General features: G+C 36.9%; 1 protein-coding gene across 1 annotated transcript in view; it reads right to left on the reverse strand.

The window, feature by feature from the left end:
* TIE1 (tyrosine kinase with immunoglobulin like and EGF like domains 1) overlaps nucleotides 1-14,491 on the reverse strand; it is a 32,540-nt gene extending 18,049 nt beyond the window's left edge. Inside the window, exons 1-6 of the mRNA XM_029283212.1 lie at nucleotides 14,427-14,491; nucleotides 10,704-10,982; nucleotides 6,315-6,425; nucleotides 5,525-5,680; nucleotides 4,526-4,657; nucleotides 2,762-2,902 (exon numbers count right to left, since the gene is read on the reverse strand). Coding sequence (XP_029139045.1) covers nucleotides 2,762-2,902; nucleotides 4,526-4,657; nucleotides 5,525-5,680; nucleotides 6,315-6,425; nucleotides 10,704-10,982; nucleotides 14,427-14,475 — 868 coding nt within the window. The 5' untranslated portion in view covers nucleotides 14,476-14,491. The remainder of the gene's footprint in view (nucleotides 1-2,761; nucleotides 2,903-4,525; nucleotides 4,658-5,524; nucleotides 5,681-6,314; nucleotides 6,426-10,703; nucleotides 10,983-14,426) is intronic.
* Nucleotides 14,492-15,386: the final 895 nt, after the last annotated feature.

Raw genomic sequence — 15,386 nt, forward strand, 5'->3', positions numbered from 1 at the left:
AATAATTTGGGATTCCAACTCGAACTGGGGCTGGGCAAGAATAAATAAAAATGAGATTCAGACAGTTGTGAGGAAAGAAGAAATATTTATTCCTAAAAGCAAAACAGTTTGTATTTATGGCCAAGCTGCAGGGAAATGAGGTACAGCAGCAAATTTTTATAGTGGGAGTCATGTGCTGATTCTAGGGTGACACTTGAGGCGTGTGTATGTCTCTCTCTCTCTCTCTCTCTCTCTCTCTCTCTCTCTCTCTCTCTCTCTCTCTCTCTCTCTCTCTCTCTCTCTCTCTGTAGGTATGTTTATTCTTGTGAACATGCAGTTCCTCTGGGAGACCTAATTTAATTAACTCTGTGTTTGCAGATGTTATCCTTTGATATGTGGATTAGGCCTGGATAACGTGTTTGAGGAAGTTTGCTATTTTTAGTTGATTAACTTAGTATAGCTTGACTGTTAATTATCTAGTGGAGACACTGATTCTCAGACCATTGTGGATACTGTTAATATTTTAAGGGGAAGATGGAAACAGTATAAAGAATACAATATATTTGGATATAAAATTTCTCACAACATGATTATGATCTGGGTGCTTGGTGACCAACTTGCAGTTATAATGTCAGCATCCTGTGATCAAGTGATTGCCATTTCTGATTTTCACTGCTGGCTTTTGCTGAGCAAAGTCAATGGGGAAGCTGGCAGGAGGTTGCAAACGACAACTCTGTGATGTTGCACTTAACAACAGTGTAGGATTTGCATAACCATGGTCACCAGAGCTGCTGGAACTAGTGGCACTAAGTGGCACAATCACATGATATCCTGCTTTATGACTGTGTTGCTTAATGACAGAAATTACAGTTCCAATCACCACGATTAAGTGAAGATGATCTGTATAGACAGACAAAATGTCTCCTTTTCACGCAGGAGGAAGGGGTTATTTTTTAAAGGTGGCATATATGCTATCAAACTCATAATGTCTGAAAAATAAAATCCAAAACCATGACAATATTTTCATTAGCCTGATTTTTTTTTAAAAAATAACCTTATTGAGTTTCCATAACTAATATAATACAGAAACAAATAAAGAAAAAATAGAAAAAAAGAAAAGCAAGAAAAAGATTAAAAGTGTAACAGAAAAGTAAAAATATAAGAAAAAGACATATAAAAAAAGAACTTCCAATTTTCTTCAATGTAGATACAAATATATAATAAATTCACCTCTTACCGTAAGTTTCCATAACCCTTATCCTAAGTTTAAACATTACCCTGATCTTGTTACTTCACCAAAGATAGTTGATGTGGTTGTGGAGGATAGTGAAAGAAATTGTGATTGGTCAAGATCAATATCTGTCACTATCTAAATATAGTCACAAGTTGGTACAAGTCAACTCTTAGAATTTACCAATGCAAAAGTATTTACTTGGCACAACATTGAAGGTTGTCATAATATTCTTAGCAGTAAACGGTACAACTTTCTGATAATTGGCAATGTGTGAACTTGACGATTCAGGTTGAAAATGGTTTCAAGGAGACCAAAAAATGCTTTGCATTGTTATTTTGTGTTTCAGTCAGTGAAGAATAAAACAATCTCTAGAGTATCCAAAATATCATGCAGTTTTTGGTGTTGGGGTAATGTGAGCAGGGATGGACAACCTAATGCTTTCCAAATATTTTGGATTTCAATTCCCATCAGCCCCAGCCTAATGGCGGAGATGGATTTCTGGAAGTTGTAGTCCAAGCCACTAGGATTGTATCAAGTTGCTTAACCCTGACTTAGAACATTCCCCCTCAAAACACAAACAACAGTGTAGGAGAGATCATTGCCAAGGAACAAGAAAATGTAGCATTAAAAACAGGCGGGCAGTCAGGATAGGGTTACTTTTAAAACATTTTTCCCCCACTCACTTCCTGCTTACAAGCATCTTTCTTTTTTTCTGACTCTATGTCAGGGCTAAACAGGAGAGAAACTATTTTGAAGAAACAAAAGGAGGAAGCCATTCTCTTCTGGCTATGAGCCAAATGTAGCCCCAACAGAGAAAGCAACCAAAGCTGAATAAAGCTTCTGCACCATCCTGTGTCTGGGATGAAGCAGGAACTCTTTTACTTCTTTTCCATATCCAGATTTTCCAGGGAACATGTAATTGTTCTGTTGATAGTGACAATGGAATCAAAAGTGTACATGCATTAAACATAATAGCAACAACCCTTGCTGTCCATCTTTTGTTTTTGTCAGATATAATTCTTGTTTTCTCCTAATTCACTCGAGTTAGAATGAGTTTATTATAAAAATGACCTGTTTTACCTGAATATAAAATATTGTTTGACTTTAACTTACTGAGAAAATCAAGTTCTAGTATCTGAACATTTACCTGTAAGTGGTAAAATATTAGCTTTCTAAGTTTTCTACATATTATTCTCAAAGCATTTCAAATAATGGGTTCTTTATTAAGTGAGATTCTAAAATATAGTAAACATTAGTCCTGATGCTATTATTGTAAGTGTAATATCTTTGATATTTTGGGGAACTCCCCTGGATAAAAAAGGGTCAACCCCTATTGAGAATAATACAACAAAGAAATTAATACAGCAATGGTTTTACTGATTTATTGGGGAGTTTTTGTGTAGTGGTCCAGTGCTTCCCTCTTGCCTTTTGAAAAGTAAGTCAGTTCTTTACTTTCCTTCCTCATTCCATCCATTTGATCATGTTTACTACCCGGGTAAGTATGGCAGTATCACCATGCTGCAATAAATCAATTGCAAGTAGACATACCTGAGTTGCATTGTACTCCACTCCACCCAGCGGCACAGGAACAGCCATATGGGTCAGGCAGACAGAAGGATAAGCCTCTGCAGCCCTGCTCACTAAGACACCTCTCTTGGCAGTTTCGCCCAAACTGGCCTTCCCTACATGCTGCAAAAGCAAGAAGGTTCCTGTCAGAGAACATCTTTCACTTCAACAATGATTATTAGTATACTCCTGTTCCCATATGTCACAACTATAACTTTGCTCACAGGACACTCACTAATCTCTCTGCAGAGTTTCAGGGAGGGCATATGTAAGTCTGTAGAAATCCCTGTAGGATGCCAGAGCATGGGCATGGAACTGGCATTCCACAATTAGATTACAGTAGTGGGGACTATTTGGCCCTCAGCTTGTCTCTTCTTCGCTTTGTAAATGACAAAAAGAAAAACCTAAAGATGAATAACTTCCAACATCTGCATCACTGCAGTTTCCTTGGCAGAGTTACAGAAATGGTTTGCCATTGCCTTCTTCTGGGATTTTTTTTTTTTTAAAAAATTACTAGACAACCCATGCCCTGTTGGGTTATCATTTCAGAGATATTTCTTTCCTAAACAGAGAAACAGAATGACCACAGGTGGGCAAAAAAGCAGTGGGAACAGGAGTGACTTCCAACTTCCTGCTGGGTTTCAAATCTAGTTGTGGGAAGCTTTCCCATCCTTGTGGGAAGCTGCAGAAAGCATTGAAAGCTCCCTCCCTCCCTCCCTCCCTCCTTCCTTCCTTCCTTCCTTCCTTCCTTCCTTCCTTCCTTCCCTCCCTTCCTTTCTTCCTTCCATATTGCATATACATACAGTGATATACATTACACACTCACACACATACATATGCATTATGTACTCTCTCTCTCTGTATATGTATTGCATGTATGTATGTGTGTATGTGTGTATGTTCGGCAAGTATTGCGGGCCCAATTGGCAAAAGAAAGCTCAGGACCCTATTGGTTGGAAACATGCAGAAGAGGCCTTTATCCTGCAGTGGATAGACAATGGCTATAATGATGTTGATCATGTGTGTGTGTGTATGTGTATACACATATACACCCATGTACACACATAGGCAGACATACATACACATGCATCTATAGATCCTTCTCTTGCGATTCATTTTATTCCCTCCCTCATTTTTCCCCAACTGCAGTCAGCCCAGAAGGGAATAAGAACAGAGGAGATCAGGGTATTCTGTCTATGATATCACTGATTCAGATTTTCTACAGTGCAAAATGCCCCCCCCCAAAAAAAGACAGGAAGTCACTCAATTTTTGGCCCCTCATCAATTTTCCAGTGAAGATCCTTCAAAGATGGCCACTTCATTTGACTGGGCCATTGGTGATTATGTGCTGTTGATGCAAAAGGGAGTGTTTATCCTGATGTAATTGCAGATTGGTTCCACTGAGTCACATTTTATCAAGGATGCTGTATGTAGGATCCTATTCATTTTTTTTGTATACCACAGGGCAGGACACAAATCTAATGGCAAATTGTAATCATTTGGGGTCATTTAAAACTTAAAAGCAGATGCTTTTTGGATTTCATACCTTCTTAAGCCTGGAAAAAAGGGGGGGAACAGACACAAAACTTCCAATCCTGGTCCCCACTATTGTATTTAATCACCAGACATATTCCTTGCAGCCCATGAAAACTACTATAATACAGTAAAGAAGTTCCTGATTTTCAAGTTCAGTTCATGGCTCAGGAAGATCCATTTCCACTAGAACAATGACAGGTTGCTTCTAACCTTTTTCACAGCGGGTGCCCATGAATCCTGGAGGACAGATACATTCTCCCACAGTGTGATGGCAGATGCCCCCATTCAGACAATCAGGACAGTCTTTGTCACAAAATGAACCCCATTTCTTGGCTGCACAACCTGGAGAGACAGGAAGAATAATGATATGAAGTTTCCAGACACCAGAGAGGAAAAGCTACAGTAGAATCACTCACAACGTTCAAGTATAATTTCATACATTGTGTGCTGTCTCTGGCAACAACCTCAGGAAATGACTTGTGTGTTAAAAACAGGCCTTCAGATCTGCATAACCAATCGTTTTTATTCAATTTTCTTTACATCAGTGTTTCCTAAATGAATGTCCTTCACTGACCATGCTATTTGGGAATGGTAGGTGCACTCCAACAAAATACAGGTACTCCTTATCTTATGCCCAGAATTGAGCCCAAATTAAGCAAGATAGTTGTTAAGTGAATTTTGCTCCATTTTATGATCTTTCTTGCCACAGTTTTTAAGTGAATCACTGCAGTTGTTCAGTTAATAACATGGTTGTAAAGTAAATCTGGCTTCCCCATTGACTTTGCTTGTCAGAAGGGGATCACATGACCCCAGGACACTGCAACCATCATAAATATGAACCAGTTGCCAAGCACCCAAATTTTGATCATGTGACCTGTTGCATAGAAAAGGGCATTTCTGCAAGTGAAGATGATCAAACCATTAAATTGTTCTTTCTGAACAATTAGTAAAAAGAGAAAAGCATTGTTCTTTTTAGGGATACCCATCTGACAATAATTTTTCTTAGTCTGGAAAACTTCTGATGTTTAGTACTATGCTGTCAACATTCTTGATTGAAAGAGAGATTGACTTGCATAGTTCAAAGTATTTCTTGAGCAGTAGGTTGAGAGATGTAGTTTTAAGAAGAGGCATTCTTCTCTTTAAGAAGAGGCAGCCGCAATAATATGTCAGGGAGCATTAAATGGTTGCAATAGGTATGCACAGTCTCACCTCGCACAATCAGTCTGAAGAAGGCACTTGACAAAGGGCTGTCCTCTATAAATGTGGCACTGTAAATCCCACCATCAGCCATGGTAACAGACGACAGGACCAGAATGGACTTATTCTCCTTTAGCTCACCCTGGTGCATTGTGTCATAGTAAGTCCCTGCACACAAAAAAATAAAAAACAAGCAAGTAAAATAGAAAAAGCCAAAGCGGATGAACAAACAAATACTACTGAAATAGAGATTCATCTTTTGGAATGTGATTTGCATGCTGAGGTGTGAGGGGGTCATGCAGTTGGATGTTTGCTATTAGGAAAGCAGGTAGAATAGTAGAGGAACTAAGCAAGTCCAAGGCTCCCATTTTGAAGCCAATAAATAGATCCATCTGTGGATGACCATTCATAATGGATCGATGGCTTCTACAGCATAGTGGTTTTTTATAAAATGTGGTCTGGGAACTCCGGGGGGGGGGGGTCCCTGAACCCCTTTCAGTGGCTCCATGAAGTGAAATAAGCATTTTAACATTTATCAGTTTTAATTCCTAAAACAGTAAATATCACTAGATATAACCTCCACAAACCAAAACTCGTTGGGGTCTTGAATCATTATTAAGAATATGAAAGGGTTCAGAGATTAAAATGCTTAAGAATCACTCCTATAGTGGATACCTAGTTTTTTCTATATCAACAGAAAAAAATCAAGCTTTAAGAGTTTTTTTTTCAAGAAAGAGTTGGATGTCTTGGAAAAAGGGCAGATCTTATCACAGACATGCAGTTAGATGATGGGAGTACTTGCCATTCCTTTTCCACCAGATATCTGTTTTCTTCCCGTTCTTTATCCTGGCAACAAGTATGGCTGATTGGGAAAGACTGATTGTGTGGGTCACTTTCTCTGGGACCAGGTTGGCTGAAATGTTGAACAGAAAAAGGGAATTGGGTTACAGAATTATACCTTGAAATATTTTCTCTTCCTTGTTCATTAGAGGAACATGGTCTTGATATCTGAAAGAAGACCTCAGATAACTGTCAGGACACTTACAGTATATCTGGGTTTTCTACCACTTATCAGAACACATACTGCTTTATGGAACATATAAATGACTAGATACATTGCCAGGAAGAGGGGAACATACAGAAAATGTATATTTCACTGTGTGGGACGAAGGTACAATACTCACTCTGGGGGATTTTTTTCCCTATTGGTATTGTCTTCCTTTGGGGAAGCTGCAGGCTAAAGCAAGAAGTTGGGTGAGGAGCACAGGCAAAGATGACCCAGAAAAATATTTTGCTCAGATCAATCAGCCCAACCACATTACCATTTTAATGTATCTATCTGTTGGATAAGCCTAATCCTTTTCATGGTGCAACCATCAAATCAGCAGCAAGATATTGTAAAGCAAAATTACTTTGCTTATGTGCTGATTGTGCTTCTGCTATGAAGAAACATATGTTACTGCATCCTATTGCTTGGAAACTCTTCACAGAATGCAGAATGAAGTTATTCCTTTGGGGACTAGTTCCATTGTGGTACCTGGATTTACAGACTTCTGAACCTGCTATTTTTGAAATATGTTTCAAAGGTTTTTGAAATAGTTCTTGCTGTATGAGTGGCCATGGCTAGCAGTATTTGGAAGTAGCCCATAGATAGGCAATTCAATATATGAACAAGCAAAATGGTGACAATCCCACTCCCAGTAATGAAAGCAAAAACAGAAAATCTGTAATGCCCTCACTGATAATAGCATCAGCAATAGACATCTGTAAGAACCTGGCTGTATTTCCTTGTTTAAGTCAATCTTTTCTACAACACAGAACTCATCCTTTTCACAAGTGCTAAGCCTGCATCTATAATGGGCCCATGGAAAACTTTACAGGCTTTTCCAAAAGCACCAGTTGGGCAACTGCTTTTACAGAAACCAGATGTCCAGATTCTTCTGCATGCCATGGAAGACAGTCTCCAGCATCGTGGAATTATAGCAAAGTGTAGAGTTGGAAAGAACTAGAAGTTTCATCTAGTTTAACCCTCTGTAAAGTATAGGAAAACTAGTTTTTCTTTGGGAAGAGTTATTCTTGCTGCTGCCTAAAATAGTTAGCTACAGCTGAACAGATTGTAGCCCCTGCCAATGTCAACAGCTACATGGTTGGTGAGTTGATCCACAGCAAAAACTGGGTTGAAAAAAGGGAAGAAACGTTACTTTAAAACTGGAAAGCTAAAAGTGATAGCTAAAGTTGTCTCAATGTAGGCTAGGAATGAGATGAAGGAAATATCATGAGGGTGTGGTATATAAAAAGGGTTAACCAACATGTTTGTGTCAACGTGGAAGGAAGATAAGAATCATAGGCATCCATGACAAGCCACAATGAAATCGAAATGGTAACACCTATGCCAAGAGGACATAATACAAATGAGATGGATATATAATTTGCGTCACAAACTCTAATGAATTTATTAGCATTGCATCATACACAGGATAACATCATGATGCAGATCTACACAAACACACACACACAAACAAACACAAATACACATTGTGGATATCTATGAAAAGATGAGTACTAAGGCTCTTCTGGTTTCAGTCTCGTTAGATAAAGTTTATCATTGTTATTAAGTGAGTTATAAAGGAAAATCATTTACTAGTCCTGTGAATCTGAAACTGAAATGTTTAACCAATCCTGAGAAAAAAAGGATCAGAAATGGCTAAAAGTGAGATTGCTGTAAGGCTTCAAGTCCTTCATATATGATATTTTGTTGATTTCTCAAGAAATATTAAATCAATCAAAATTATTGGTCTGTACAAAATTTAACCACATCCAATGAAATATTGAATTTGTTATTGGTTTTACTGTCAGTTTCTACAAATTTTATGAGATTGCAGTATCCACCCAGAACAAATAAGTATTTTCACTATTGATTTATATTTTAGTTTATATTGCTTGCACAATAATAAAAGACATTTGGGTTTGACCATAACATTCATTTTTGTTTGCACAGTTCTTGGCTTACTTTTTATGTCTAATGTTGTGCCTATTTTAATTCTTTTCTTAATTATATCCTTTTTAAGTTGTGTCTGTTTGCTGTGGTTCTGTGAATATTTGCTTTTGCATTGCTACAGTGACGTCTGCAACACTTTTATTAGATTTGACATTTCATATGTCATTATGGGAAGAAAGAGATCAAACAGGCATTGAAGGACAACATAAAGGTGCAATTTAAGATTGAGTGGATTTGAAATAACAAATGAAGAATTATAATCATTCAGTCATAGGGATGTTCTGATTTTGACTAACAGTGTAACAGAGCAAAATTATTTGAGTTAGCCTCTTGTTTGTACAATTTATGCTTCAGAGAAGCTTATAAAAAGTTTAGTAGAAATAAAACAACTAATTATAAAAGATTTTTGAGAACATTAAAGTCTGAAGACAGAAAGGAAGAGGGTTTAGTAAACCTCTGAGAGATAACATTACACCATCTAGAGCACGGGTGTCAAACTCGTCACGTCACGTGATGTGTCGCGACGTATTGCGACTTTTTTTGATTGCTGGAGCTGGGGTGGTCGCGGCCTTTGTATAATGCAACTGGCCCACAGGCTGCAGTTTGACACCCCTGATCTAGAGGCTAACACAGAGATTTCTTTATTGTTAAAAAAAGTTGGGTTTTAAAATCTATGAAGTACAGAAGTACACACACACACACACACACACAAAATTCATATTGTTGTTACATTTATATCCCAACGTTTATTTAGGACCTCAAGATGGCATATATAGCGTTTCTCTCAGTTGCCCTTTAACTATAGCCCAGTACCAGTTTAAAACCTCCACCACTACACCACATTGGCTCAGAGCATCAATGCTATTGGTTATTAGTTTCTTATTGACTGACAAGACGGATGAATCTCTTGTTCGGTAAGCTACTTTTGTGTTTTTCAGTCTGGATGGGAGACCTATGCCTCTCCTTATGTAAAAATTGTCTTGATGAACTGGATGAAGAGGTGGAAAGAATGTTTATTATCAAATTTGAAGATGATACAATTTTGGTGGAAAGCTAATACCTTAAAAGACAGAGACAAAATTCCAAATGATCTTGATAGGTTAAAGAAATGGACTACAAATAACATTGAGACATTTCACAGAAACAAATGGCAAGCAGATCAGTTAGGGTAAAAGGTAAAAGGGATATTTGAATATGATATGGCTGCAATACATACATATGTACATACATATACATATATATAATTTCATACTGCAATGATAAAAGTATAGTATTTAGATTGCAGAAAGTAATGATTCCAAAGTACTTTATGCTCTGCAGCTTCCACTTTATGTATTGGGTCCAATTCAAGATATTGCTGTCAGAGATAAATTTAGAGAAAGTGGAATAGGTTCAGAGAAGAGAAATGAGGATGAGCACAAATCCAGCAATATAAGGGTTATAAAAAGAAATTGAACAAACTGGAAATGTTGACTCTTAAAAAGAAAAGACTCAGAGGGACATGATGAAAGGAAGTCACAGAGAAGATGTTCTCCATTAGCCCAGAATGTAACAAATAGGATAATGGATTTCAGTTGGATGAAGTCAAATTCTGATTGATTTAAAAAAAAATGTGGAAAGGAATAGCAGTCTGACAGAATTGGAAGTATTATCCAAAAATGTGGTCAGTTTCTCTTCACTGAATATGATCAAGTGGAGATGGCTGTGGATCATGTAATTTGAACTTCCAAACAAATTTAGAGATTGGACTTGCTGGCCTATTTCCATCTCAATTTATTTGCAAGGATTGTGTGTGTGTGTGTCTGTGTGTGTGTGTGTGTGAACAGAAGTGTATCTGACATAGTAGGGGTAGCTGAGGTGAGTGGAAACAGGTTTGTAGGAATTAAAATATAAACCATATAGGTTTTCCTCTGTTACAGATAGTATAAAGTAAGCTCTTTGCCTTGCCCTTCCCATCAGACATAGCATACTTATGCTATGCTAACATTCCACACAAACAATAGAAGAGCAACAATATAGTGTGTAAAAAGGCTCACATCATGACAGAGAGCATTACATCATATCAGATAAGAAGTAAATGTTGAGAAATGTTAACTTGAAAACATTCATTCTCATTATTACTCAAGTGTAGATTTTGGTCTTCAGATAACCACATATCAATATGTGTTACATGTATCACTCTATCACACTTACCGTTGATGTCGTTGTGTACATAAACAACTCTAGTTTGCTCTGACTGTGTCTTCCCCAGGCAGTATGTGATGCCCACCAGGCCTGCTCGAGAAAAACCTCGCATATGGACTTCCTTGCTGCTGTTCTTGTATATCTGGAACTTGGATGTGGTCTTGATCATGGCATTGTCTCTGTCAATCTGGAGGCTGATGTTCCGCTCGCCTGTCACACAGGACAGGTAGAAGTTGTTGTGTGAAGGACTCAGAACATTGGCCACCAGAGTGATATCCAGAATTGCGCCTGCATCAAAAGAACCAAAGCAGCCATCTTATCGACATGGACAGCAGATAATTATAAGCATGATTCAAATGATTCAATGCTACTGTAAATCTTGCCTTGATTATGTAAGATAGTATGATTCTTGCCTCTCTCCTAGAAAAGGGAAAGTCAGAGGAGGAAAGCCTCAGACTCAGAGAAAGAATTAGAACTCATGGAACTCATACAGCGTAAGCAAACAAGAATAAAGAAAAATACTAAACAAATAGTGCTAACAGAAGCTGATATTAATTAGTCCTCTGGTTTTTCCAAGTGGATGAGGCTTTTCAATACTCATAGCCACTTAGATTTATAAAACTAATAAATAATAAACAGACCAATAGAATAATTCAGTGTTATTACTCTCATTATCATGCAAATGCTATTTCTCAATTATAAACAGGGAGTAAGCCTCACACTCACTAGTACTGATGATGTTACCTAGTCAAGTAATGAAATGTCTGCAAACTCAGGGAACACCAAGGACTCCGTAGATGATTATATTCTGGTTTCATTTTTCTTGGTATCCATTCTCGGTCACCTTTTCTGCACTATTCTGGGGAATTTTTCTGGATTTTTTTTTTCTCCATAGTCCCTGCTCTTATCTGGTTTATTTTCATATTTGATCTTTCTTTTTCTGACTGCTTCCTCCAAATTAACTTTGGTCCCATTGTGTTTTTGGAGAATTATTATGCTGATGAACAGAGTTATGACCCTACTTACATATTTTCTGCCCAACTTTTATTATACTTGGAAAGTATAAAAAGAATCCTCAGCCTTAATTATGAAATTATACTGAGGAGTCATGACAATGATTGTAAAACTCTCTATGCATCCTGAAGACTTATTCATATGCATTTCTGTGAGATACAGCTCCTTTTCATAATATATTACTGTGATCACTATTTGGGGTCCTGCTCCCAGCTCAGTTTTTAAATCCCTATAGTGGGCAGCACTCTCCTGACAAAACTAATTTCAAGAGTTCTATTACTTCTTTGCAATCTTTGTTCCTTTGGTTGTGTTGGTTTTGTGTTGTTTCTTTGTTTCTAAATGGTTAAAAAATTGTATAATGTCCTGGATTGCTGGGAGTTGGATGGCTTATACATTTTAATAATAGTTATATTATATACTTTATAATATTATATTATATAATATAATATAACATTAATTACAATAATTGTTGAATGAATTTTTAATTATTGAATATGGACAATGATATTCTGTATCCTTGTACATTTTATTTTGGTCACCAAAGGATTTGAAAAATAAAAGTGTGTTGGATAAATATTTTCCTAGCACAGAGGAATCTAATTCGCTATTTATTTACACCCAGATCACAGTGTAGCTTAAATCACTAATGTATTAATTTATTCCTGTATTTGTTGTGACTTGGAAAGCAAACTGAGAGAAGATCTGACAGTCAAAGTTAATAACTTTTGATCCTTTACGAATGTGACAAAATTCTTTAAAGTCAGTCTTTCACAAAATTACATACATCAAAATACATGCTTGTAATTAGCATGTGTGAAATTCAGCTACATATCAATTGTGTAATATTTTGAACATGGAAATCTAGAAAATTATTTCAAGTTTTATTGCTAGACATGTAAAAATTTTGAATAACCATCTCTGCATGTGAAATGATTCCCCTTTTGGAAAGACTTCTCCTGAAGGCTTATTTTCAATTAAGTGTTATATGACATTCTGATGTAATTTCTCATAAAAATGTTAACTTTTGTTTGATGTTCTGCAGATGGGAATACTGAAGTTCATTTTCTCCCATGCTGGTCAGTTAAACTGCTTTGTAATAAAGAAAATAAGTTATGGCCCCTTTATATTTTTTGTTCATACAACATTGCCAACAACACATGATGTGAATTGGGATCATGGCTTAATCTCTCTCTCTCTCTCTCTCTCTCTCTCTCTCTCTCTCTCTCTCTCTCTCTCTCTCTCTCTCTTCAATTCTTCAAGCTTCTATTTTTCTTATTAGTAAGAAATTGGTAAGAAAAATCTGTTAAAATGTTTAAATCCCAAATCCAGCTACTAGTTTCCTGATGAGTCCTGATGATAAAATAATCCATCTTGAGGCCTAAGGTTTTGGGTGAGCCCCAGAACTACCCCTAAAAATTGCCACTATGTTTTAAAATTAAATGTGATAGAAGGCATCTTTCATAAAATACATAGAAACTGACTATATCATTTATATTTGTTATTAAAATTTCAATAAAAATCAAGACAGATTTAGTTTTTGGTCTGCTCACTTCTTAATATGGGTCACAATCTTGTTGTGGAATTTCGTATTTTGAGTACCAAGGTACTCAAAGACTGTATATGTGGCTCAAGAAAAATAGAATATCTCTGGGCTGGCTAAGTAAGACTGAGTATCTTCCAAACTGAAAAACTGCTGATTATGCCTTTAATAGTGCCTGCAACATCTAGATAAAAAATAAAAGCAACACAACAAAAGAGGACATAAAGTGATTTATCTGTTTCACTGCATCTTTCAAAATTACCCATCTATTATTATCTTTTCCAAGTAACACATTTTATTAAGGGGCATAAACCTTTGCAAGTGATGAAGTGAGCCACATGCCTTTTAACAAAAATCTGTTAATCCAAAAACGTCCTTCCAGATGCCTTCTGATTTTTTGCCGCCATAAGCTAACATGGGTCTCCTAGATTGTCTACCACTGTTGATTATTTTCACTGTAACTCCCCAGCTTTCAGAGTAGATTGGCAGATGCTATTGATCTATCTAACTGTGAATTAAAAAGAAGAAAATGCACACATGAATAGTTCTACCTAGAAATACTATTCTTCAAAGAAGAAAGTTCTGTTCTCTGTGCCTCTGGCTTCAAGGAGTTTGGTGGAGGTTAAATTCTTTATTTTCTCCACTAGTTCTAGAATCATTTTGGTTGCCTTCTCTTTCATTCTAATACCAAAGTAAAGTTGTTGGGTACTACTTTCAATATGAACTCCAGTGATGATATTTTTTCTCCACTGGAATAGATGAATGTCTCATAGGGCCGCAGTTTGGCCTTTGGGACGCCATTCCAAATACTTTTCTATTATTCAGATTTTTTTTCTTGTTTGGTTTTTAAACAATATTTTTAGACTCCTATACTGCTTGCATGTTATAACATGGGCTTTAGTCTGAATTGATTTGTTATAATTTTTGCATTACATTTTATTCCTGTTTTTATTTCATGATTTTTTTTAACCCCAGCTTGTGAGCTACTCAATTGACTTTGGTTCTTTGGTAGAATATTGGTGTAGAAATATGGATGATAGGTAAGGTATAGTTAGGTAAGATTAGGTAAGGAAAATGGTTTGTTTATTCATTTCATTTGGATAGCTGCCCATCTCAAACTAATGACTCTGGTGGTGGTGGTGGTGAACCATCATAGAAATAATTAAAACAGATTTTACCTGTCAGGTGCAAGAAGAAGCTGAGAAGACCAATTGTATCCAATCTCATTTTCAGGAAAGGACTCAATGTCAGGAGAATTGAAACATCACTATATCAGAAGAAGAAGGGGTATTAAGAGTTATTTCTGTTATTTCTCACTCGCCATATGTATCTTTTAAGCTTGTTGTTCTTGAATCCTCCATCCTTTACTAGAGGTAAATCAGTCACAAGGAAATTGTCTCTAGATCAAGCAGAATAAATGTATGGTTCTTCAGTTTGAAGGAACTCAGCAGAAGGTATTATCATGCAGAGTATCTTAGGAAAAACTCCACCTAGGTAACCACAGAAGTTGGATTTTTTTCTTTGTTCCAGGAACTTCATTCATTCAAGAGTTCACATTGGCACCCAAAGGCCTATCCATCCATATTAGCTTGCTGTTCATTGCCACATGTAGCTGCAGAGAGAATATAATCCTGTTGCTTCTTCCACGCTGACTTGGAAGCCTAACTGGAGAGTCTCAGCATGGCCACAAAAGAAAACTGGGCAGGACAGGAAATGGATTAAAAGTGCAAATGGACTGAGTATAACATGAGCTGCTGGAGCTCTCTCAGGAAAAAAAAAATTGGCTGGGGTTCAATCAGGCAGGATGGAGGAATGCCTAGAGGCCCTTACAGACAGCTCAGCACTGACATGAAATCCTGTTTCTCATACAGCATTTCCTGCTCTCCACCCATTGTTCCATGTCTATCTCCGGATCCTGCCACAGAAGAGAGCAGCATAATAGGAAGTCATTCGGCTAAGATACCAACCAAGAGAGGTGTGACAAATCTCTAATTTGTGGAATGGCACAATTATGTCATCTAAAGCATCTGATAAGTTGACCCCATCCTAAGCAGCATGAATAAATGGAATTCCACTTTTCCAAAAAAGAAAAAGAAAGTCTGCTATGTAATCCATTTATTCAAAGGCACAACTGATGA

This window comes from Protobothrops mucrosquamatus, unplaced genomic scaffold (assembly GCF_001527695.2).
Source record: "Protobothrops mucrosquamatus isolate PMUCROS unplaced genomic scaffold, P.Mucros_1.0 scaffold39, whole genome shotgun sequence".
Classification (NCBI taxonomy): Eukaryota; Metazoa; Chordata; class Lepidosauria; order Squamata; family Viperidae; genus Protobothrops; species Protobothrops mucrosquamatus.